Source organism: Oncorhynchus masou, chromosome 29 (genome assembly GCF_036934945.1).
Source record: "Oncorhynchus masou masou isolate Uvic2021 chromosome 29, UVic_Omas_1.1, whole genome shotgun sequence".
Taxonomy (NCBI): Eukaryota; Metazoa; Chordata; class Actinopteri; order Salmoniformes; family Salmonidae; genus Oncorhynchus; species Oncorhynchus masou.
This window is the reverse complement of record NC_088240.1, coordinates 37008626-37034228: the sequence shown is the minus strand read 5'-3', so window position 1 is coordinate 37034228 and position 25603 is coordinate 37008626. Positions and strand designations below refer to the sequence as shown.

At 40.5% G+C, this 25603-nt stretch overlaps 3 protein-coding genes and 1 long non-coding RNA gene across 4 annotated transcripts in view; 2 read left to right on the top strand and 2 right to left on the bottom strand.

Annotated features, from left to right (window-relative positions):
• Window positions 1-3153, top strand: part of LOC135519481 (oxysterol-binding protein-related protein 6-like) — a 59323-nt gene extending 56170 nt beyond the window's left edge. Inside the window, 1 exon segment of the mRNA XM_064944713.1 lies at window positions 56-3153. Coding sequence (XP_064800785.1) covers window positions 56-164 — 109 coding nt within the window. The 3' untranslated portion in view covers window positions 165-3153.
• A 392-nt stretch (window positions 3154-3545) lies between these two features.
• LOC135519472 (interferon-inducible double-stranded RNA-dependent protein kinase activator A homolog) lies at window positions 3546-8550 on the bottom strand. Its single transcript, XM_064944705.1, has 8 exons — window positions 8347-8550; window positions 7879-8054; window positions 7642-7723; window positions 7452-7527; window positions 5947-6064; window positions 5703-5797; window positions 5442-5604; window positions 3546-5323 (listed from the first exon to the last, which is right to left on the bottom strand). Exons 1-8 carry the CDS (start codon window positions 8403-8405, stop codon window positions 5166-5168), a joined length of 927 nt encoding a protein of 308 aa, XP_064800777.1. The 5' UTR covers window positions 8406-8550; the 3' UTR covers window positions 3546-5165.
• An 8182-nt stretch (window positions 8551-16732) lies between these two features.
• LOC135519471 (uncharacterized) lies at window positions 16733-17626 on the top strand. The gene is made up of 3 exons (XR_010452295.1): window positions 16733-16966; window positions 17077-17166; window positions 17267-17626. It is a non-coding gene; the product is annotated as an uncharacterized LOC135519471 (long non-coding RNA).
• On the bottom strand, window positions 17380-25555 carry LOC135519470 (caspase-8-like). Its single transcript, XM_064944704.1, has 13 exons — window positions 25397-25555; window positions 23764-24047; window positions 23413-23518; window positions 23132-23276; window positions 22966-23039; window positions 22768-22813; window positions 20877-20950; window positions 20669-20702; window positions 20460-20555; window positions 20282-20370; window positions 18897-19017; window positions 18275-18788; window positions 17380-18145 (listed from the first exon to the last, which is right to left on the bottom strand). The coding sequence occupies exons 2-13, from the start codon at window positions 24042-24044 to the stop codon at window positions 17974-17976; spliced, it is 1752 nt and encodes a 583-aa protein (XP_064800776.1). The 5' UTR covers window positions 24045-24047; window positions 25397-25555; the 3' UTR covers window positions 17380-17973.
• Window positions 25556-25603: the final 48 nt, after the last annotated feature.

Here is a 25603-nt window from a genome sequence, read left to right as displayed (position 1 = left end):
TCATGACATTTAACTCCCTGACGATTTCATTGATTGCCCGTCTCTTTACTCCCAGGAAAGTGGTTGATGCCAATCATAGGGAGCGCTGGGTCACTAACAACACCTACTGGGAGCTTCGCAAATCCCCCGGCTTCATCAACATGGAAAACCCTAATCTATGGTAGCATATGGATCGCTATACAGACCATATCATCACCGCTGACAGAGGCTTTTTCCTATGCACAATACGGTTTTCAAATGAACCTCTCATTGACAAGATGACAGTGTGGAAGGATACAAAAGACTTCAGAGCTGAGAGATGAGTTGGACCATCCGTCACCCTGTTTGGCACTGCAGCCAACCAGTCACCCATCCAAGTATCCTCTTGGATCCCCCCCCCCCATTGAGCTTGCTGCAGAGGCTGGGTTGTCAGGGCAACAATCTTACCACGTAGATCTATCCTAAGCTGTTTTGACTTCAGAGGATGTCCTTGCCTTAAAAAGTCACCTATCCCACACCACACATTTTAAAGCTTTTAGTGAAACCCACTTGAGTTCTGAAAGCAGTTTGATTTAGACTTGTGTTTGGATTAGGCTTTTGATTACCTATTACTGTATGTATCATGCATGTTTAGAGTGCAGCTTTCATTGGCATATGCTATATAGACTATAACAAAAATAAAATTGAAAAAAGTCTGATATTTTTGCAAAAATATCGTCAACTCATAGAATTTAGTGAAAATGTAACTATTATACAATATTGGCAAGATTGCTCTTATTTTTGGATCGGCCTTTTTGTATTAGTTGAATCTGTATCATAGCTGTATTCTCTCTTGGGACACATTTTTGTTTTTGCAGTGAATTTGTTTTAGTCACTGGTATTGATGGACGTTGCTGTATCCTGAGAGGTTTCCTCAGCAACTCCAAAAGACAAACCCCTTGAGCGGAGACTTTTAGTCCCAGTTTGCCTGGAAGAGGAGCATCATTACAAGCCCAACTGCTGATGCGTAAGCACTGACCTGAGAAACAACTTCCTTTTTGACCCTTCATGTCACTCACCACAACTGTTATTGCAAACCACATGTATAGACTTTACTTCTTTCCCTTATACAGCTCACATTCAAACTAGTTTTAATAGTTTAAGTTAAAAAAAAATACAAGTTTTAAAAAATCATTATAAATATAATTGTAATGTTCTTTAATTTCCTGTGTACTACAATTTCTGTGTTTTTTGCTGTTTGCAGTTTAGCCTGTAGTATAACTGAAAGGACATGTGTAATATTAACACTCAGGACATCTCATGATGATCTGAAGAGATTCCTACCCAGAACGGTTGGCCTTGTGCCATAACCTTCTGAGGAATCAATTTAAAACCTGGTCACTTATCTGGATACATGGTTACACAAATCATCTTTGATTCTGTCCATATATAGTGAGGGAGCCAGTGGGCTTGTCAAATGTATTTCCGTTTCACTCAAGTCCGGTCTCGCGTTACTTTCCCGACCAAGCCACTAACTGAAATGTCATAGTGAAAGTGGAGTCCTCCTGTGGCAGTATAGAGGTCAATGTGTCCTCTACTGGGAACCACATGACTCATGACCATTCGACCATCACAACTACACCAGACTGACTACCCCCACTTATACAATTAGTGTTTTATGAAACACTAGAGCCACCTACTGTCAGTTCTTTGAAAACACTTTACATGAATTCATATGTATGTGGAAATCTGTTATGTAGAGGCCAAGGGCTTGAGTAAGTCAAACAACTTTTATTACGTTGTTTTAGAATGTTCAGAACTTTCTGCTTTTGAAAATGGCAGAATGTGGATGTTAAAGCCAAAGACCAACATTTTAATAAATAAAAATAAACTTGTTCAAGTTCTGTGGTTTTAATTAGATAGTTACGACACAGCTAATGCTATTATATTTGAATATCCTTTAAACATGTGTCCAGTTCCTAGAGAGTTTATCCTTTACACCAATACAATTGAAACAGTTTAGATATTTTACTGCCAAACATTTCAGCTTTAATGTGTATTTGATGTTCCCCTCCCTCTGTCACTGTGTGTTGAAGTCAATACACAATGGTGACATTTGTTACATTAACACAGAATCTGTAGTGAACAAGATTTTTACATTGAGATTATATTTATTTATTCTTTGAATTGTTTTGTCCAGAATGAAGCCTGAAATCGAAACAGGAAAAGTGGTTTTATGTTAGAAATATGTAGAATTTAAATGTTCAATTGTAAAGCAATTTATTTTGTGTGCACTATCCTGTGCAGTACTGCAGATTAGATCCAAAAAAATAGATATGTATTCAGAAATCAATTGTTTGTCAGTGTCAATTCCACTTGCTGTGCCTTAATACATTTTTATTAATGCCTCTCACACAATACTGATAAGAAACCCCATACAAGCCAGATAAGAAAACCATTTCAAATCCAATAAACTTCTTTCCCCACAGAGTATTATGTAGTAAATAACGACGGTCAGGGAATGAAAATGTTCTGAATGTGTTACATTCCACCAAGGAGGGAATGTGGTCGTCTGAGATCTTGTTAAGAGGGAGGGAGAATGGGAGACTGGTCACACTCAATTGACATTACCCATAAATAATCTAGAAATTCCTTATTTTCTGTGCAGTCACCCCCACTCATTTGTGATCACTGTTATTGGCAGTGCACTACATGTAAACAGTGGAATATTCCTATCTCTTTTGGATTAGACTTATGCAAAGGCTACACCATCCACTCTAACACCAGTACTTTGTTCATAAGGACATTTGAGGATAATGTACTTTGTAAAGTTTTAGTTCTAGATTAATACATTGTTTTCAGAGTGACCAGGAAAAAAATAAGAGACTTGTTTCATCAGAGTAGAACAGCTAGACCTGAGTAATTCATCAGTTACAATGTTTATATCTGCATGTTTAAATGACATAGCCTGCCAATGAATGTTGCAAATGCCTTACGAAATATTTTATTTTCTCAATTGGGCTTTTTCTTTTGAATTTTGGACTGACTTGTACCACTACGCACTGCGTCAGCTGAATTCTATCTATTTTCTAATGGGTACCTTCTAAAGTGCAATTGTCAAAGTACATATCTTTCCATGACCACTGTACACTGCTGCTACATAGTGCTTGTTCTAATAAAAATACATAAAACTCAGTGGCGTCTGTGACAAACTGTTTATCACTGTTTACCAAATCCAGCCATGCATTAGGTATAGTAGTGTCATGGTAAGTACCTAATAGTGTATTAACACCATTGTACTCCTGCACAGTAGATGGCAGTAAAGGACCGTGTGGGCCTTTGCCAGTGGATCAAAGACAAGTGAAGGAATACTTGCACCGGGTTGAGATAATATTTTGGGACTCCTTGGCTATTTAGTTGTTTTTCCTGTCAGCTCTGCCACTACCATGTTGACCCAGACCAAGAGACTAGAGGACTGAATTATTACCATCTCCCCTGCAATCATGTTTATATAGGTCATTCTACAGCACTGGTTTAAAATGGGGGGGGGGGGGGGGGTCAAAGGTCAAATAAATGTAGGATGAAGCCAATGTCAGGTAGATTTATTTAACATGTCTGTCACACTTCACATGTAATAAATATGTATTAATATGGTCAGGTACACAGCACGCGCTTGGGATGAGTCCGCCAGAACATTGAGACGATTTACAATACACCTTGATAAAAGGAAACGAAAATGTGATTAAACCGCCCAGTCTCGGCTCTGTGACAGTAACTCAGGACAGGGTGGAATTCGGATGTAAAAATCCTCCGTAATCGGCAGAAAACATTTCGCAAGACTCGGTGTGAAGGCCGACACAAACTCAAAATCTTCAAAAACACACACAGCAGCATGACTTTCATATACAGCTGACATAACTAGGCTAGCTACAACATTACAGGCAGACTGAGCAAGATGACGTCACCATACACAACTGGGCAACTACCTGCTTAGTCATCAACATCAAAGCTACCAAGATTGCAATTATTGGCTCTTGCTCATTTGTAGCATGAAGAGACAATAATGGCAGTCTTGGTCTTGAAGTCTAAGTCAGGAGTTGTCCAGATGTTTCCGAGAATGCCATCTTGCTACCATTAACTTAAAAAAGATACATTTTACAAAAAGAAATGTGTTCATAATAAAGACGTGGTTTTATATCCAGCACAATTTCACCTAAACAAGCTAAATGTAACTTTCTAGTTGAGCAGATGTTTATAATGATAATTGTTGGGAGATAAAGTCACTGTAAACAAAAACCTGCTTAATAATAGTGTTCTTTGTAAATACATGTGGTGGTAGTCAAAAAACACCAGTCCTTCTCTCTATGACTGAATAAAACCGAATACAAAAAACAAAAACAGGAATATGGTCTTAAACCAACCAAAGCTCAAAACCTTTACTCTAAAATCAAACAAAGTGATAATGGACTCTTTTTTAATGAGCCGATTGGAAAATAGGGGTTAATATTGCTATGGAAAATTATTTCCGTCATGTAATTGAATCTTGGCAGAGAGAAATAACCAATTAAATAAAGCAGAGATCGTTTAGAAGATCAAACCAAATACAAAATGTGAAATGAATGTATTGTGTTTGTTCCTACATAGTTTATCCAATAGGCCCTCAATCGGCTTCATTATTTTGGGAACCTATAACATTACGTCAAATTCAACCTGTTTCCATCACTAATTTTGTTCAGTGCAATACAGTTTTAAATTGTGTATCATTCGATAAATGATTGGGATAAATTGGAGACTATTTTCGATATGTCGACATTTTGGCAGCAAAGCCGTTCCAAGACTAGTGTCCATTCTATTCCCTTGTCCTTGTTTTTCTACTGTACATAACCCCCATGGGAATAGATTTGGGTTTTTTGCGCTGATCTTCTCAAAGTAACTTCAATATCTGACAGAAACCATAGGTGATGAACAGTGTTGACTGTCACTGTTATAAAAACAACAACTGGATTGTTTTGTCTGAGTCGCATGATTCCTATTGATACTGCCTTCAATATCCACCAATTTCATACGGAGTAAACACGGGTAAAGAGTGAAACATAATGGTAGATGGAAGATAGCTACACGTTTCAGTTGTGATTAAATGTTTTTTTTCCCTCAATTTCTTAAATATGTTCTGCAGGTGAAACAGTTGTGACGTTTACTAGGGTCGTTCATTTGATAGAAGCCATGATCTTGATGTACTGAAGTGCGCTGTGTGCGGCATCATTGTGCGCGTTGCCGCAGGAGATGCCCGTCCCGTGGCATACGGTGACAGGTGAGGTGGACAGCTCTGCCAGGCACTGGTACTGCCCGTTCACAGTCAGCTCATCTATCAAACACATCACAAACACACTCTACAATACACTTGGAATATGCCCCCGTTGAGCTATTCTTGAAAACACAAAGTTAACATCTATGATCAGCAAAAGGAAGAAATAGCTCCTTACCAATGTCAAAGTATGTGACTTCGAAGCCTTGCTCATTGGACAGCTCCAGCATCATCTGGATGTAGTCGGTGTTGGGAATGCTGAGTGGGTTCCTTCTCAGGAGAGACATCTTCTCTGCAGAGGAGTTACGCAAGTTCTCCAGACGGACACTGGGCTTCGGGGTCTGGAAAGAGTTGGTCAAAGATCACTCATTACATTCATTCTAAACGCCCTAAATATGTTTTACCAAGGAGGCCAAATGAGAGGAAACATTCAACATACCCATGTGATTTCAGGACAGCCAGACAGATTCTGAAGTTTAGCCACCATCTTCTCCGCAGCTGCCTTTTTGGCCACCTTCTTGGAATTTCCCATTGCTATCGGATACACGTGGATGACATACTTATAATTGACAACTGAACACTTTGCATTTGAAAGAACATAAGCATTGTGTTTTTGCATTGGTAAAGTATTTAAACACTTTCTACTTTTAAAATGATAAAGCATTCAGAAAGAACAACCATACCCGTCTCTGTCAGTGACTCCATTCTGCAGGTAACAGTGAACTCTCTCTTGTGAGGTGGGCCCGCCTCCATGAGAACAGTGTATTCAGGGAGGCGCCATCCCCGCTGCAGTGCCAGCTCCTTTTGGGAGGAATCCATAGGAAACATACACTACATGACCAAAAGTATGTGGACAACTGCTCGTCGAACATTTCATTCCAAAATCGTGGGCATTAATATGGAGTTGGTCCTCCCTTTGCTGCTATAACAGCCTCCACTCTTCTGGGAAGGCTTTCCACTAGATGTTGGAACATTGCTGCAGAGACTTGCTTCCATTCAGCCACAAGAGCATTAGTGGCGAGCATTGATGTTGAGCGATTAGGCCTGGCTCACAGTCGGGGTTCCAATTTATCCCAAAGGTGTTCGATGGGGTTGAGGTCAGGGCTCTGTGCAGGCCAGTCAAGTTTCTCCACACCTATCTCGACAAACCATTTGTGTATGGACCTCACTTTGTGCATGGGGGCATTGTCACGATGAAACAGGAAAGGGCCTTCCTGAAACAGTTGCCAAAATGTTGGAAGCACATAATCATCTAGAATGTCATTGTATACTGTAGTGTTAAGACACGTAACAGCCCCAGACCATTATTCCTCCTCCACCAAACTTTACAGTTGGCACTGTAAATTGGGGTAGGTAGCATTCTCCTGGCATCCGCCAAACCCAGATTTGTCAGTCGGACTGCCAGATGGTGAAGTGTGATTCATCACTCCAGAGAACGTGTTTCCACTGCTCCAGAGTCCAATGGCAGTGAGCAATACACCTCTCCAGCCGACGCTTGGCACTGCGCATGGTGAACTTAGGCTTGTGAGCGGCTGTTCGGCCATGGAAATTCATTTCATGAAGCTCCCAGTGAACAGTTTTTCTGCTGATGTTGCTTCCAGAGGCAGTTTGCAACCGAGGACAGACAATTTTAACACGCTACCCACTTTAGCACTTGGCGGTCCCATTCTGTGAGCTTGTGTAGGCCTACCACTTCGCAGCTGAACCGCTGTTTCTCCTAGATGTGTCCACTTCACAATAACAGCACTTACATTTGACCTTTGCAGCTCTCGCTTGGCAGAAATTTGACAAACTGACTTGTTGAAAAGGTGGCATCCTATGAAGGTGCCACGTTGAAAGTCCCTGAGCTTTTCAGTAAGGCCATTCTACTGCAAATGTTATCTCTATGGAGATTGCATGGCCGTGTGATTGATTTTATACACCTGTCAGCAACGGATGTGGCTGAAACAGCCAAATCCACTAATTTGAAGGGATGTCCACATACTTTTGTATATATAGTGTAGATATTAGGAAAGACATGAAAACAACCCATCTATTCATAATCATATGGACTTTTCTTATGTCATCTTGAAGATGCTCAATGCCAACATAAATGTGTTACTATGATTACAGCCCTGCAACAATACACCACCCTATTGTTTTACAAAAACACAATCTAAGGTCAATTGAAGGAAAATAACAAAGACACCTGCAGAATCCCCACTGAGTTGGGTTGATCGTTGGGCTCTGCTGGGATGCCGTTACTCTCCGTCTTTATGTGAAGGCTGCAGGAGGGGATATCAGACATAAGAAGTTAATAATGAGGTTACCTGACTAGAATGGTTGCAAACGCAACTTTTCATATATGCTCATTTTAGAAATTGTACATGTTCACTCACGGTGTCCCAGCATCTATTTCCAGAAGGTTCAGGGCAGACTCAGCAGCCTGGTGTTTGGCAGCTTTTTTACTGGATCCTTGACCTGGGACATAACAGAATGATATCCTCAGTACTTTCTATGATACCGTGAGTGAGGCGAACATGGGGATATAACTGAAGACCATGTTGTTAATATCAATCCCCCATAATCCTCTAGCTAAATAGAGCCTAATTTACATACTTCACAAGATGGCTCACCTGTGCAGGACACATCGCCTATTGTCACGTTAAAGATGAAACTGGGTTGGTGTGCCTCCCCTTCAGCCTTTTCCATCACGTACACGGGAAGGTTACCAATTTTGGTTCCGTATTCATGCAGAATTTGTATTGGCGTTTTACCAGGGCACGGTGCCTGAGTTTGTTGAATACTCATGCTGCGTAGAAAGCATGATTAACAGTCATTAGTGTCACTGCATTTGATTCAATATAAATGTTTTTTTTTGTTGGTATTATTGACTGACAAATGATGGTACTGAATGAAGCCCTCATAATATTTTTTGCAAAAATGTTGCTAGCCTGCTAAAGGGGTTAGTTATAAATATATTTGATAGTGAGAATATTGCTAACTAGCTAATTGGCTGGCTAGTTAACGAGCATCAAATGCTTGGATGGAAACAAATCGAATGTAACGTTGGCTAGCTAGAGCTAGCTAGTAGCATGACAGACCTCGTGTTGTTATTGTGCGTGGTCCTTATTAGTGTAGGTTGAAATCCGTCTTGAGACATGGCTAACGTTAGTAAACAATTTCGTGTGTAACGTTAATATATTGTTGTACAAATGTAATTTATCTCCTGCAGAAACCGGCGAAATTAGCTGGATGGGGGGGGTTGCCGATTTGAATCAGCGTCTTGTCAGCAACATTAAACAAGTACTTTCGGGTTACGGAATTTCGGGAAATGTTCCAAATAAAAGTCCCTCACGTTATAGTATAAACGTGTCAATAACCTGTATTTATTCATGATATCTGATAAATAATTATCTACACATTAGCAATTATTCATATGTGTTCAAATTTAAGTGATATTTACATTAAATATTGGTTTTAAAATATGTTCCAAGGTTAAAAAAAAAAATATTTAAAAAATGCCCAATGCCCAATGCAAATCATTGTATATGAAATACATATTGGCTTTCGCTTCGAACACACCGACAGTGTAATTGTATCTTGGTACACCAGAATTACATGCATTTCTTATGAAACACTGTGTTTGCCTTGCAGCATTGCGTTGTAGTGCGTTTGATGTGGTGCATAAATTGGATTTATCGAACGTATGCGTCAAGCTGTATGCGTAAACGGCAGGACAGAAATGGTAGCAGAAGGTGAATGTTGAACTTGTGTTGCATACATATCCAGATGATGCTGCATACTATTTTGCGCCACAACGCTGTCGGTGTTTGAAGCGTTATAGAGCAAAAATTATTCTAGGTGCTGCAGTAAAAGTATTGTACAGGAATACTCAGTAGGGGCAGTAGAATGTATGTATGGTGTCATTTCATGGGGTTATGAATAATACGGGGTGTTGCTGGCCTTTTACTCCACTCCTGTAAGGGTAGGTAACAGCACATCCGCCATACTGATCTTCAACACGGGAGCGTGCTCAGCCCACCCTGTACTTCATGTTTACTCAAGACTGCATGGCCAGGCACGACTCCCAACACCATCATTAAGTTAGCCGATGATACAACAGTGGTAGGCCTGATCACCAACAACGATAAGACAGCCTATAGGGAGGAGGTCAGAGATGGTTATGGTCCAAAACACACCAAAACAGTCGTGTACAGGGCACGACAAAGCCTATTCCCCCTCAGGAGACTGAAAAGATTTGACGTGGGTTCTACAGCTGCACCATTGAGAGCATCCTTGGCTGGTTGCATCACTGCCTGGTATGGCAACTGCTCGGGTGCGACCGCAAGGCACTACAGAGGGTAGTGCATACGGTCCAGTACATCACTGGGGCCAAGCTTGCTGCCATCAAGGATCTCTATACCAGGCGTGTCAGAGGACGGCCCTAAACATTGTCAAAGACTCCAGCCACCCAAGTCATAGACTGTTCTCTCTGCTGTATTCGGCACATGCGACAAATAACATTTGATTTGATTTAAGATTTTGCTCTATAAAGTCTATGTATTCCATATACAGTGATTTGCATTGTGGCCAATGTGATGGACGGAGTAAAAGGCCAGCAACACTCCGTAAAAGTCCAACACTTCCCATGACCTAGCTTTTTGTTAAAACTCATCTGATTTGTATTCTAGGGACTATAGTGAGTAGACTGAACCTTGGTCTTATGGACACATGATCATTTTCTTTTCCTGTACGGTGCAATTTGTTTGTGCAATACAACAAAAATACTTTTCTTATGCATTACATTTCAAAATTGCATCCTTGAACAATAGCACCAGTAAATAAACAAGAATCATACAATCAAAATAATGATTTATTTAAAAAAAAAAAAGACTTATTACCTATTATGTTCTTGACATTCATTTACTTAAGCTCCACTGTATAGTCTTTATTGTATATAAAGTAGTACTTCTCTTCAGTTTAGATTTTTACACCATGTCGTTATACAACGTTAAAAAAAATCACATACTTTTGAAATTATGCACTATGCAAAACTGGGGAAAACATTTTTTTTTTCTTATCATACATACACGTTTTACCGCAAACTTTTATTTTGAAGGCAAAAAAAACCGGAAGTCTTAATGTGGATCGGCTCCAACTAGTGTTGGATCCTCCCATGACACTAATCCGATTTGATCATTTGACAACTGATTAACAACATCCGGTTCACCAGGTCAAATAAATATTATTTTCCGCAGTTGTTGTACATTGAAAATGGGATATTGTGAATATATGAGTTGGATTTCAGATAATGGTTAGTGCTTTACGGAATCCTTCGGACGTCCCTACCGTAAACCCTAACCCAGCGCTTCCCTAACTCAGTCCTTGGGACCCCAAGTGGTGTACGTTTTGGTTTAGCACTACACAGCTGATTTAAATAATGAACTCATTATCAAGCTTTGATTATTTGAATCAACTGTGTAGTGCTAGGTCAAAAAACAAAATGTGCAACCCTTAGGGTCCCTAGGACCGAATTTGGGAAATGCTGCTCCAAACCTAACCCCCTACCCTTCACTTAAAAAAAAACATTGAAGTTTGAAACTGGAGTCGGCTGTGGTATTTTGGACGCAGTATTTGTAGCATTACTGCAGGTATACTGCAACCTTAACCGTAACACTCGTAAGTGTTACCGTTTGAAATGAAAACGTCATTGGGGTGACTTCAGCATTGGGACGTCCCACGGAACCCGTTTAGACGTAAGAAAATAGGTGAATACTGGCATCTACTGGTTTAATGAGGAGCGTTTGAAATGACATTTTCTAGCAAGAGAATTCAGCTTTCCCAAGGTAATATGTCAAAGTGTTGTGATATGGAATCTACATGGAAAATACATTGGATTTGAAAAAACTGTTTGAACAAAACTTGTTTTAAGGGTGAAATGTCGTCAGCATGATGCCATCATGGTGACCAAATTTCAACATAAACCTTTATGTTGAATTTGTACCTTTGAAACAAGGCCATATCTTCAACCTTATATCCACTATCAGAAGAAAAAACAATAGGTTGGGCAGCACCATCCGACTGGAGAATTGATCTATCTACAGCTACCATTTGGTCTCCTATCCAGGGTTTTAACCAAGCCTAGCTATGATATTTGTCACTGAATATTACCAATGATTGTTGACAGATTTCCACTTAAAAACTAAATAGATTCACTGTTGCTATCAGAGTCATTCCAAAAAGGTAGGTTTAACAGAGCAAATGAAATGGGACCATACTTTATCAGACATATATCAATAATGATGCTATTCAGGACTATATAGCATTAACAAAGTCATCAACGGCTATTGATTCAAATCAATAAAATAAATAGATAATACAATAGGCCTAGGGTTTCAAGCTCTGGTTGTTGATATTTAGTGATATTGAATTGTGTTTGGGGGTCAACGCAAGGAGATGTATCTTCTGCCTGGAGAGTTCCATCTGTGCCACTGACTTAGTCTGGCTTTAATTCCAGTTTGTCTTCAAATTAATGATTGACATGTTGGATTCACATCTTCATCTCAAATAAAAAATCAAAGTTAAAGAATAGGACTAAGTCAAATAACTTTATTTAAAGTGCATTTAAAGTTTGATTTGATTTAGTCGTGTCCTTTAACTTGGATTTTTGGTTGAGATGAAGACGTTAATCCAACATATCAATTATCAATTTGTCAACAAACTGGAATAAAGCCAGACTAAGTCAGAGGCACAGATCCAAACGATAGAAACATCTCCTTCAAATGTTGATATTTGGTTGTGTTGACAACCAAACATAATTCAGTAACTTTTGAAATACAATTGAAATACAATAAATAGCCTATAAACTTGTTGATGGGTCAACAATTGATATGTTGGATTAATGTCTCCAACTCAACCAAAAATAAAAGTAAAAAAATGTGATTAAGCCAGTGTCTCAGATGGAAATATCCAAGCAGTAGATACAGTGCATTCGGAAAGTTTTCAGACCACTTGACTTTTTCCACATTTTGTTACGTTACAGCCTTATTCTAAAATGGGTGAAATTGTTCTACACACACACACAATAACCCATAATCACAAAGCAAAAACAGGTATTTTTGCAAATGTATTAAATGTATCACATTTATATAAGTATTCAGACCCTTTACTCAGTATTTGTTGAAGCACCTTTGGAAGCGAGTACAGCCTCAAGTCTTCTTGGGTATGACGCGACGAGCTTGGCACACCTGTATTTTGGGAGTTTCTCCCATTCTTCTCTGCAGATCCTCTCAAGCTCTGTCGGGGACATCCCATCCGGCCAAACACACCTCATGGGTCTCCCGGTCGTGGCCTGCTGCGACACAGCCTGGGATCGATCCTGGGTCTGTGGTGACACCTCTAGCACTGAGATACAGTGCCTTAGACCGCTGCACCACTCGGGAGGCCCTGTACTTTTATTGTAATCTTAACTGTAATCCAGTTAATTTGGTTGTGCTATTCAATGAAGTAACACATTCATCTGTTTTATAAATGAACAAAATATCTGACATTGTATCCCATTTTTACTTTGCTGTGCTTTTTTTTTGCTTTGAAAAATATACATATATTTCTGCATTGTTGGGAAGGGAACGTAAGAATTTCACTGTTAGTCTAAACATGTTCATGAAGCATGTGACAAATACATTTTGATTTGATTTGCTTTTAAAAACATGTTTTATTTCAGAAATTCTTATTTTACAATGACGGCCTACCCCGGCCAAACACTCCCCAACCCGGACAACACTGGGCCTATTGTGTGCTGCCATATGGGACTCTCAATCACGGCCGGTTGTGATACAACCCGGGATCGAACCAGGGTCTGTAGTGACGCCTCTAGCACTGAGACCGCTGCGCCACTCGGGAGCCCTAAATGGTTGAAAGTGCAGGGATAGACATTTGGGTGACAACTAAACCAAAAATGAGACATTGTTTTTCCATTGGAATTTGGTTATGCATTTAGACGGTTGAAATCATAGTGATAAAATGGAAATGCAACTAACATTTGGCTGTCTGTTTGAGTGGGTGAATATAAGTTGCAATCTCATTGATCAATGTTTCAACCAAATTTTACTCGGTTATCAATGAAATAACGTGGTGTGCCCGGTGGGTTATTTCTAAATATATATATATATATGAGTCCTACAGTATCATTGTTTTAATTTAGTGTTGTTGTGCACGTTTTTCTTGCAATCTAGAGCCATAATTATTATGCTTAATAGTGTAAGTAAATTTTTCTGCATATCTAAGCATACCTCTAGCGCTGTCTGTATCCTCCTGACTGGTGGTTATTTTTTTAAAGGAACTAAATATGCTTCTTTACATCTCCTCAAATCTGGGTAAAAGATTGAAAGTGATGTGAGTCTTAAGGGTCTATCAGAGTACCAAAGGTGTACGTGTACGCACAGCAGTGTTCTAGAGTATATGACCGTTGGCTTTCATACTTTTTGAAATTTCAGCACAGCTCAAGCAATTTCTCCAACTGTCAACACATTCAAATTAACCAAGAGACCAGTTGGTTGGGAATTGTGGGAAGGCGCTCATTCAGGCTGTGCGTCTCCCGTGAATGGTGGTCTTAGCTATGTCACAATGGGATGCTGGACTATCGAGGTCTACCATCTGTGCATAATGATTTGCGCTTTATTCAGTACATTTAGAAATTACTTGCTTCTCTAAAGTCTACCAACCTTGCCAGCAGGCATGCCAGCTAAGATAGTTAGACAAGCTAGCTACTCTTTCGGTGATAGCCTGAAATGGCTTCTTGGTACACCATATATACAAAAGTATGTGGACACCCCTTCAAATTAGTGGATTCGACTATTTCAGCCATCGCTGTTGCTGACAGGTGCATAAAGTCGAGCACACAGCCATGCAATCTCCATAGACAAACATTGGCCTTACTGAAGAGCTCAGTGACTTTCAACGTGGCATCGTCATAGGATGCAACCTTTCCAACAAGTCGTTTCGTGCCCCAGTCGGCTGTAAGGGCTGTTATTGTGAAGTGCAAATGTCTAGGAGAAACAATGGCTTAGCTGCAAAGTGGTAGGCCACACAAGCTCACAGAATGGGACCGTAGAGTGCTGAAGCGCGTACAAATCTCCTGTCCTCGGTTGCAACACTCACGAGTACCAAACTGCCTCTGGAAGCAACGTCAGCACAATAACTGTTTCATGAAGCTTCAGGAAATTGGTTTCCGTGGCCAAGCAGCTGCACACAAGGCTAAGATCACCATGCACAATGCCAAGTGTCGGCTGGAGTGGTGTAAAGCCTGCCATCATTGGACTCTAAAGCAGTGGAGACGCCTTCTCTGGAGTGATGAATCACGCTTCACCATCTGGCAGTCTGACTGACGAATCTGGGTTTGGCGGAAGCCAGGAGAATGCTAACTGCCCGAATGCATAGTGCCAACTGTAAAGTTTGATGGAGGAGGAATAATGGTCTGGGGCTGTTTTTCATTGTTCGGGCTAGGCCCCTTAGTTCCAGTGAAGGGAAATCTTAATTCTACAGCATACAATGACATTCTAGATGATTCTGTGCTTCCAACTTTGTGTCAACAGTTTGGGGAAGGCCATTTCCTGTTTCAGCATGACAATGCCCCAGTGCAGAAAAGGTGAGGTCCATACAGAAATGGTTTGTCGAGATCGGTGTGGAAGAACTTTACTGGCCTGCACAGAGCCCTGACCTCAACCTCATCGAACACATTTGGGATGATTTGGAATGCCGACTTTGAGCCAGGCCTAATCGCCCAACATCAGTATCCCACCTCAATAATGCTCTTGTGGCTGAATGGAAGCAAGTCTCCACAGCAATGTTCCAACATCTAGTGGAAAGCCTTCCCAGAAGAGTGGAGGCTGTTATAGCAGCAAAGAAGGAACCAACTCTGTATTAATGCCCATGATTTTGGAGATGTTCGACAAGCAGGTGTCCACATACTTTTGTAGTGTATCTAGTTGTGAAATTGTGAGATTGGCAACCTATCTTGGCTAGCTAAAGCCAACTTTATAAAATTGCTAGGTGGCTAGTAGTATTACAGTATATATTAAAAACAGTGTATATTTAGTATTTTTAAACACGTGCCCGTGCGCGCCCTATCATTGCTTTCCCACTTGGTCAGTCTGCAACATGCTTATGTGTCTAGTGACTTTAGGGATGTGTAAAGCTTGATTCATTCCCAGAAAAAAATTTTTTTCTCAAATTCTGGAACAGTAATCTCCAATGGGCAGATTCTGTGTATAGACGGAGAAATATTTGACTTCTGGATTAACAGAGATTACTGGAACAGTAAAGTTTGTGAGAACCTAGAAGTTAACTATGACCTCATATTAGAATTCCAGCAAAAACCTGAGAATTTGCACCGTGTAGTCCTCAGGCCTAGTGGGCTACTGGGTTTCCCAAACTATGAACATGTGAGTTTTTAATTTCCCTGTATTTAGTCAGTTGTCAGTATGATATGTCACTTAAAGCACATAACTCATTCAAATACCATTGATATAGTTGATTTGGGTAGTTTCACATGGATAGTAACATTCTGTGCATGAAATCTGCTCTTCTGGATTACAGAGGTATTGGCCTTTACATGCTTGGTTTATTGCCTTTGTGCTCGCTAGGCAGGGTTTTTTGCAGGACATGCAGGAGCAGATGGGGAAACTGACAGACCTCCTAAAGGATGAACGGCGTTCCCACCAGCACAGCTGCCGTGCGGTGAGATATCTAGATAATTTCTCCATGGTCATCTAAAGGGGACCTCTGACTCCTTCTAACTTCATCATGTCTCTGTTTCACAGCTGTTGGACGAAGCAGAGCGGAGAGCTGAGAGAGTTAGGCAGCAGCAACAACAGGAGATAGAGTAGGTACTTTATGCCCCACACAGCTAGCAGAGGTGGCGTCCTTTCATGCTAGACTGTCAAATTGGAATAAGGTCCTTTGACAAAGAGGTGATTCCCAGTCACCACTTCCCTCTGACTTACAGGCAGCTAATGCAGGCCCACAGATCAGAGATCAGTGCTTTAGTGACCCTCCATACCAAGACTCTGGAGGGGGAGAAGGGCTGTGCAGAGGAGAGATGTGGTATTAAACAGGAAACAATGACTTGTGGCAGCCTAACAGTCTAACTAATACTGTCTCTTCAACCTGTCCCTGTCCCTATCCCTGTCCCTATCACTCTCACCCTTTCTTTGCTTGTCAACCCTCACAGCCCTGCTGGAGAAAGAGTATGACTTCCTCAAAAGCTCCTTCCGCACATACAAGGTGAATTAGCCTTGCCACCTGTTGCCAGATGGCACCAGTCAGAACTTGGTGTTTCACATTTTGTCAGTGAAATGCACTGCAAAAAAAAGGTAGATTTATTTATTGAAAATACAGATAGTGTTTTTTCCCCTACTGCTCTAGGACAGTATATTTGAGGAGATGCGTAGCAGCTGGCTAAGGAAGGAGAACAGCTGGAAAGAGGAGCAGGAAAGGCATCTCATGGACCAACTGATGCATTGTGAGGTTATTAACAATTGTGCAAAGTAGAGTGATTATACAGCTCCTCAGTTTCAGTGTTGACATTTAGAAATGGTATATTTCTCATCACTGACAGTACGTGAGCAGCTGAACAAAAGTGAGCAGGAAAAGGATAACCAAAGAAAGGCCTTTGAGGCAGAAATGGCAGAACTCCAGGCCAGGTTTGAGGAGGAGATACAGGTCAGAGGAGGATTGTTGCTACCAATGTTAACCTGAATTTGACTTATAGGTGGTTCGGACAATGGGATAGTTTACCTCTGAAGTTACTGAGCGTGTGTGTGGCTTTCTAGGTACTAGCTGGTGAGCTGACAGAGAAGGATGTAACCATCAGTTTGTTGAGAAGAGCTTATCACCAGACACAAGAGCAACTGGATATTGTGGTAAGCTACTGATACTCTATGTATCCTCTTCATTCAGAGAAACTGTCACTGAAGTTTCTGTTCAAACCTGCTAGTGATGGCTATCTTGTTGTTGTGACAGACCTGTCGTATATCAGACTTCGGGAAAAACCCAAGCCAGCTTGGACCAAGACGCATGTCATGCATCACGCAAGAACCAACAGAGCCATAGTGCAACTCATGACCACACCAATACATGTTTGACCATATTTTTTATTCTTCTGTCATAGAATGTGTCTTAAATGTGTTGTATGACATGTGGTGTCAAGGAGTACACTGTGATGTATTGAAACAGCAGCAACAACAAAATTATCTATATTGATTGAACATATTATTTTGTATTCATTTAGGAAGTCAATGTGCAAGGGAGTAAGAAATTGACCATTTAGAAAAACACACGTGGAAAACGTTGCATATTAAAACTCTTCGGTTGTTCTTGCTTTTTCTTTACAACATTTAAAAACACCCTTTAAAAAAATTCCTGAAATGTTCTATTTACAGTTCTTTGGATATATTTATACTGAATTTCATTTTTTATATAAGGTGTAAAAAACAGTTAACATTCAGTTTTGGAAAAACACAGCAGTTTATACTTGAGGGATCCCTGAGGTGTGCAGTGTAGACAGGAGTGTGGAGACAGTCTCTCAGTCTAGGGCAGTGCTATTCAAGTACTAGTCTTTTCCCCATGGATTAATATCGTCGGTGAGAGTCCACTCAACTAGTTTCTGAATCAGTACCCTGAATAGATGGGAAAGGTGACGACCATTAAAGAAATCTGCTCTAGTGTTCTCAAGCCAATGCTTGTGGCTCATATAGTCTGGGAGGTGGTTCTTTGGGAATGGGAAAGACCACCCTCTTTCTGAGCGAGTATGCAGGCTGGGGCATCTGCTTCTTAATGCCATTTGTCTTCCTGCTGACATCATCATTCACCTTGGTCAGGATGGACAGCAAGTCATACCCACTGGACAGAGAGAGAACAATGAGAGGAAATCAATTTACCAACAATACGCTCACATCTGTATGTCATATTTCACTGTGTACTGATGGCAGAATCTAACAACAGAGACCAAGCATATTTCTGAGCACTAACCTGGGCACCAAGTTGATGAGGTTCTGGCACAATGACTGGATGAACCAAGTGCCCTGCCTCTTGTCTCTAAAAGAGGAAAAGTGAGGGAGAGTGGCCATGCCCAGAAGGAAGTCAGCATCAGTGGGAATGGAGTCTCTGTGTACCACTGCATCAGTGCAGATAGAGCTGGAGGTAGTAGAGCTTGGTGCTGGGCCATCAGACTGGATGAACACTTGCTTTTGGTCCTTGTTGCCCTGACAGGCCTGGATGAAGAACAGCTTGGGCTTGTCCCTCAGTGAGCTGCACTCCAGTCCAGAGAAGGGCTCTGTGAGCTCCCTGACACTGACCTCCAGCCCGTCCACCCCGTAAACACCTCCCTCTAGGCCATGGCTCAGAACGCAGCACACCAGGCAGTCCATCTGGCTGTGATCCCGGTTGCGCAGCTCCGCAAGTAGAGACAGTATCTTCTCCCGACTGCAGTCTGGCTCAGTCTGTGTCTCAAAGCCCAGCCACTTAAACACACTCACCAAACTCTCTAAAACACAAGTGGTTGTGGTTGAGCCCTGGTTCTTCAAAAGCAACCCACATAAAGGTATTGGAAGTATTTCAGTATAGTAAGTATTACAAGTAAAGATGATCTTACTTTTGTCAATGTGTGTTCCCGCTCTTTCTTTTAATGGTAGAGGGGAATTTCTAAAGTCGCAGTTGTTAATGATCAGACAGAAACCTCTCTTTTGTCCTGTCATAGAATATTCTCCCAGTTCCTACAGAAAGAAAACACATGTAGAGCATTCGGAAAATCTACAGACCCCTTGACTTTTTCCACATTTTGTTACGTTACAGCCGGTATATTAAATAAAACAGTTTTCTCATCAATCTACACACAATACCCCATGATGATGAAGCAAAACAGGGTTTTAGAAATGTTTGCAAATGTATTAAACATAAAAACAGAAATAACATATTCCCATAAGTATTCAGACCCTTTGCTATGAGACTCAAAATTGAGCTCAGGTCCATCCTGTTTCCATTTATTATCCTTGAGATGTTTCTACAACTTCATTGGAGTCCACCTGTGGTGAATTCAATTGACTGGACATGATTTGGAAAGGCACACACCTGTCTATTAAAGGTCCCACAGTAGACAGTGCATGTCAGAGCAAAAACCAAGCCATGAGGTGGAAGGAATTGTCCGTAGAGCTCCGAGACGGGATGGTGTCGAGGCACAGATCTGGGGAAGGGTACCAAAGAAATGTCTGGAACATTGAAGGTCCCCAAAAACACAGTGGACTCCATCGTTCTTAAATGGAAGAAGTTTGGAACCACCAAGATTCTTCCTACAGCTGGCCGCCCGGCCAAACTGAGCAATCGGGGGAGAAGGGCCTTGGTCAAGGAGGTGACCAAGAACTCAGAATGGGGCGAAGGTTCACCTTCAAAGTCTCTGAATGTCCTTCAGTGGCCCATCCAGAGCCTGGACTTGAACCGGATCAAACATCTCTGGAGAGACCTGAAAATAGCTGTGCAGCTACACTCCCCATCCAACCTGACAGAGCTTGAGAGGATCTGTAGAGAAGTGGGAGAAACTCCCCAAATACAGGTGTGCCAAGCTTGTAGCGTCAAACCCAAGAAGACTTGAGGCTGTAATCGCTTCCAAAGGTGCTTCAACAAAGTACAACAAAATGTGATTCTTCAGCTTTTTATATATATATATATATATATATATATATTTTGCCAAAAAAATGAAAAAACTGTTTTTGCTTTGTCATTATGGGGTATTGTGTGTAGATTGATGAGGGGAAAAACACAATTTCATCAATTTTAGAATAAGGCTGTAACGTAACAAAATCTGGAAAAAGTCAAGGGGTCTGAATACTTTCCGAATGCACCGTACATCATATACAAATCCATAATCCCAGAAACAACTAGTGTTCCTAAAATAATCCATACATTTACAATCCGCTTTCAGTAAAAACAGGCACTGACATGACTTTGTCAACACTCCTTTAAAAAGATCATTATAAGAGAAACCTCTCTTTTGGTGTTTCCTCTCTGAGGATCTGCTGGGCCAAAGTTCTTATTGTCTCCACAAGAGGATGTGGATGAAACATGATGATACTCTATATGAGAGAAGACATGGATCAGGTAAGAATGCATCAAGAGTCAGCAGGCCCCTTTTGCAGAATGGCATTATAGATTCTCAATTGACCTTTAATGGGAGCAGCACAGTTGTCCCCATTGGTACTTAGGAGACTCAGCCCATGTGAAAGTCCTGCATCCATCGAATATGAGACTCTCCGAACATCTGTTGTGTGGATAGACCAAGATGACACAAAAAGGTCATGTGAGTTCTGTACTGTACTCCAAAACAGAGAACAAAGGTAGAGGGCGGCACAGCATGTTCAGTGTGGGACTTACCCAGAGAGGTGTCAGATCGATTCAGAGAGGATACCTGTAAATGGAAGAAGAGGTAATGATAAGTTACTACACAGACATGAGGGATGGCCATGGCCTCTGATGTAAAGACAGGCGGGGTGTTCCTGTTGATGTATGCTGTATGCTCCAATGCAGCATATACAGCAAATGAGTGTGGCCCCAAAACCTGGACTGAATATTAGACACTTACATTGGTTGAATGCTGTGAACTCGAGAAGTAAGTGGGGGGAATGAGAGCCTCGTCAGAATGGCCATACTGTTCAACTAAGACAAAAATAAAATGGAATGTGTAAGACAAACAGGAAATGGAAGGTGAGCATGTTATAACATGGTGAAGAAGATTTGACATTGACAGTACCCACTGGGCAGATCGTGTCATTTCAATGTGGACATTTTGGTAATATTTGGTTGAGACGTTGATCAATAAGATTTCAACCTTTATTCGCCCAGTCAAAAAGACTGCCAGAAATGTGTTGAATTCCAAAAGCTAAAAGCACAACCAAATTCCAATGGGAAAACAACATCTGATTTATGGTTTAGTTGTCATCTAAATGTGTTATCACCATGCTTTCAACCATTAAAAAGCTAAACAAAGTTCAAATGGGAATACAATGTCACATATTTTGTATTTACACAACTTGATATGTTATCACTGTGCTTTATCTAATAGCACAAACAAATGAATTGGATTGTAATTGAGATAACATTAAAAGTACATAGTGCAAGTGATCGATGTTGTTCATGATTCTGCACAGATTATTACAGCAATTGTGAAGACCTCCACAGACCTGCGACAACCTATTCACGCTATCTTGAACATGCACGCTTTATATGATTATATAAGAAGACATTTATAGTTACAGTAACCTCAAAATATGGCCATGGATGTGTTACTCATTATAAGGTTGAATAAATACTGTTATATTAGTTTGTAAGATATTTTTTACTTTCGGCAATTTACTGTATTACAAAATGAATATTGAATTGTGTTTGGTTGACAACGCAACCAAATATCAACATTTAATGCTTGGATGGTTTCATTAGGTCCACTGACTTAATCCCATTCTTTAACATTTTTTGGTTTAGTTGGGGATCCAACATCATTTGTTATCTTGTCGACAAGTTAATAGGCTATTGACTGTATTGCAAAAGTGATATTGAATTTTGTTTGATGGTCAACATATTCCATCTGGTCTACAAATCAATAATGTATATGTTAGATTCACGTCTCCATCTCAACCTATAATCAAAGTTAAAGAATACTAAATCAAATGAAACTTTATTTACATTTAAAGCTTCATTTAGTCCTACTCTTTCATTTTGATTTTTGGTTGAGATTGAGACGTGAATCCAACATATCAATTATTAATTTGTAGACAAACTGGAATTAAAGCCAGACTAATTCAGTGGTACAGATGGAGCTATCCAAGCAGCATATACATCTCCTTCAAATGTTGATATTACACAAATGAATAATTCATAGGTTGGATTCACATCTCCATCTCAACCACAAATTCAAGTTAAAGAATAGTACTAAATCTAATCTAATCAAACATTAAAAGCACTGAATAAAGTTTCATTAGAATTAGTTATACTCTTCTACTTTTCGGTTGAGATGGAGATGTGAATCCAACATATTAATGATTAACTTGAAGATTACACTTGAAATCAACCAAAGCTTGAAACCCTAAGCATATGTATTGTCTATTTGTGTTGTTGAATTCTGGGTTGAATTGAAACAGTAGCCGTTGATGACTTTGTTAATGCTATATAGTCCTTAATAGCATCATTGATGATATATGTCTGATAAAGTATGGTCCCATTTAATTTGCTCTGTTAAACCTACCTTTTGGAATGACTTTGATAGCAAAAGTGAATATATTTAGTTTTTAAGAGGTCACTGAAAATCCTTCTCACGATAGCACATTAATAGTAGTCAGTAACAAATATAAAAGCAGGGCTTGGTTAAAACCCTGGATGGGAGACCAAATGAACAGCTGAAGATCAACTCTCTAGTAGGAGGTGATTCAACGTTGATTCAACCAGTTTGGGCCCAGTGGATAGTGACAGCTCCTATCTACCTGATAGTTCACAAGAGACAGGCCTCTTTGGAAGCATGCAGGCAGCCTGAAGGATAGCAAATAAAACAGGCATGAGAGTCTGTGAGGATTATACTGTAGTAGCTTATCAAGATATGAACTGAAATGTGTCCATGAGAACTGGATATCAAGATAATGTAAGAAATAAAAAAAGGAGTGCTGACGAGCATTGTATGTTACCTGGATTCCTGCATGAGCTTCAGACACAGATCTTGGTCTTAACTGTCCCACCCCTGTCTCTTGAGTTCCTGGCCCTGATTGAATAGCATAAAACATCTCAGTCATATCCCCGTTCTAAATCATTGACAGGCAAGGGATTGGATTGTTCAGCATATAAGTGATTTACCAGATAAGGAATTCTGTGTATTGTACTTTTTGATCGTTTTTTTCAACACGGGGCAGACACTTTCAATAATGCTTTCAAGAGTGTTTAGTTTTATGATGCTTAAAATATCCATTTTCTCCATTTCCAGGAATAATTGCAAGGTCGTCTGAAAGAATGAAGCAAAATGTGTAACGTCAGTTGGTCCATCAAGATAAGCACTAAATTGCACAAAGTACTGTAAAAGGTTACTGCCCTACTCTGGACAACACATATTACATTTTAGACTGTTCTGACATACTCACCAGGTTGTCCTCCCGTTTTCTACGAGGGAGTTCATTACTCAACAAGAACTTGATCTCCCGCAACTCATCTCGAGTGATGTTCTCTGACAGGTCATACAGCATCTTTCTGCAGATGGTTAGATACAATGTGTCATTCACTTTTCAGAGAACATCACAATACAGTATATGGAGTGATCAACTGTAACACAACAAGTGTTTATATTCGTGTCATTAGTGGGTAGTTGTCTTTGTCTGTATTCAATTGTGTGGGAGATGTATGGATTCAGATGTAGTAATCATTTAATTCCCAGCCACTTCCGACAACACTAAGCCTGAGGATGAGGTTATAGTAAATGTGGCCTATATATTCACCTATAAGGAGAGATGTGTCTACTGGTTGTTGTTAGCTGGTTGTTGAGGCCAAGGCCTCGCATCAAGCTGTGCCGCTGGATGGTGAGTAGTAGGTCAGCAAGCAAGCAAGGTTGATCAGGGGATAACAGTTCTTGGTCCGTCAGAAGAGAGAAGAGTTTACTAGCTGTGGTCACTGAGTTCAGGTCTTTACCCAGTAAATCTGTACAAAGAAATGCAAGTGCTTGTACTTCTTCACTGCTCAGGGCTTGTTCCACCTGCAACAGCAGCCTTTGGAAATCCATCTCCTGTCGAAATACCAATATGATTGCTATGTTTGATATCTATAAATACATATTGTGAATTTACAATCTCTGTACATTGTATTAATATAATGTCAGTTGAAAATATCAATTAGCCCAGGTGAGTAATCGATTGGATAGCCCTCTAGTGCAGCAACTTTCAGGGGGATGGGGACCCCTAGGGGCCTCAGTGAATTTTCTAGTTTGTCCCAGCATAATTATTTTTTAGAATTGTCTAATTTTCAATTTCCACCCGCATAAAAATCAAAGAGGAAACCATGGGGGGCAAAACATTTATATTCTATAGAATAGCTCATACTTAACACACTAGAAGATTATGCTCACATAATTATATAAAACAGTAATATGTCTCTTAAACCGGGTGTACACTACGCGTTTTTGGCCCCGATTTAGCTGTCCCAGAGAAGTTTTTAAGATCGGAGACAAAACCCCCCATGTCATTGCCTAATCTGGGCGCGCGGGCGTCACCGACGCTTTAATGTGAGCGGCTCAGAGACGCAATCCGAGGGATACCGATCTCGTCTTTCAGGAATCCCAGACTTCCCTATATTTTCAAACGTTTGATTTTAACAGCAGACAATCTGCAATGTTCTTGTGGTGTGAGATGTGCCCTGACAAGTTTTGAGAACGGTGATCAGCACAGCCAATGCGACCTCGCCAGCGAAGAAACTAGCGAGATGATGACGTTGTTTCGCATCACCAAGAAGGTGTAGACTCACAAACCGGAACGATGACGACTACTAGTATGCGTCTGCACTTTGTACTTGCCTGTAATTAACCAACGCGTCACCTCGTTACAGCTCTGAAGTGCACAAACAATGTTTTTTTGCGAGCGTGGTATCAACAATCCTCACGGCCAAGTAAAATATCTTGCAGTGTGTGACCGCCGTCTGTGCCACATCGTTGAGTGATATAAAATGCGTCTAATGTGATAGGCTGGGCGATGTTAGGATTCTGAAAGTCATATAGTGTGTACACCCGGATTTAGCCCACACTATTGTAACGACCCTGGGTTTATAAGCACGGAAATCGACCCTGTTTCATTAGACGATTATAGACGTAAAGTTGAGAATGAGAAACCATGACAAATCTACATTAATTCACCCATAACAAGCCATACGCTCTGTCCAATAAAAAAATAGCACACTGTCCAAAAAGGCTATACAGGGTGTAATACCATTGTTTTACTGTTTAATTAGAACAAATGCCCCACCCAATAACAAGTTTGGTGAAAGTATAGCCGAAGGACGGAGTTGAGCGTTCCTCAGCTAGAAATAATAGTGCGTTCGAAGTATACATGTGCGTCCTGATATTTCAAGTCCAAACAGGCCTACCTGTACTTTTGGAGAGGTAACATAAACAACAGGAATATCAATTTTTCCCAAAGATCCTGTCTTCTTCCCGATAACAACTACAAGTCATTTTATTTCCTTGAAAGTACCGGGAGGTTTCGGTACAAGTGGCGTGAAGTCAGTACAGTACTTCGAGCTTTCCTCACGCCAATTTCATAAGATACGCCCCGTTTCAATATTTCCAACCAA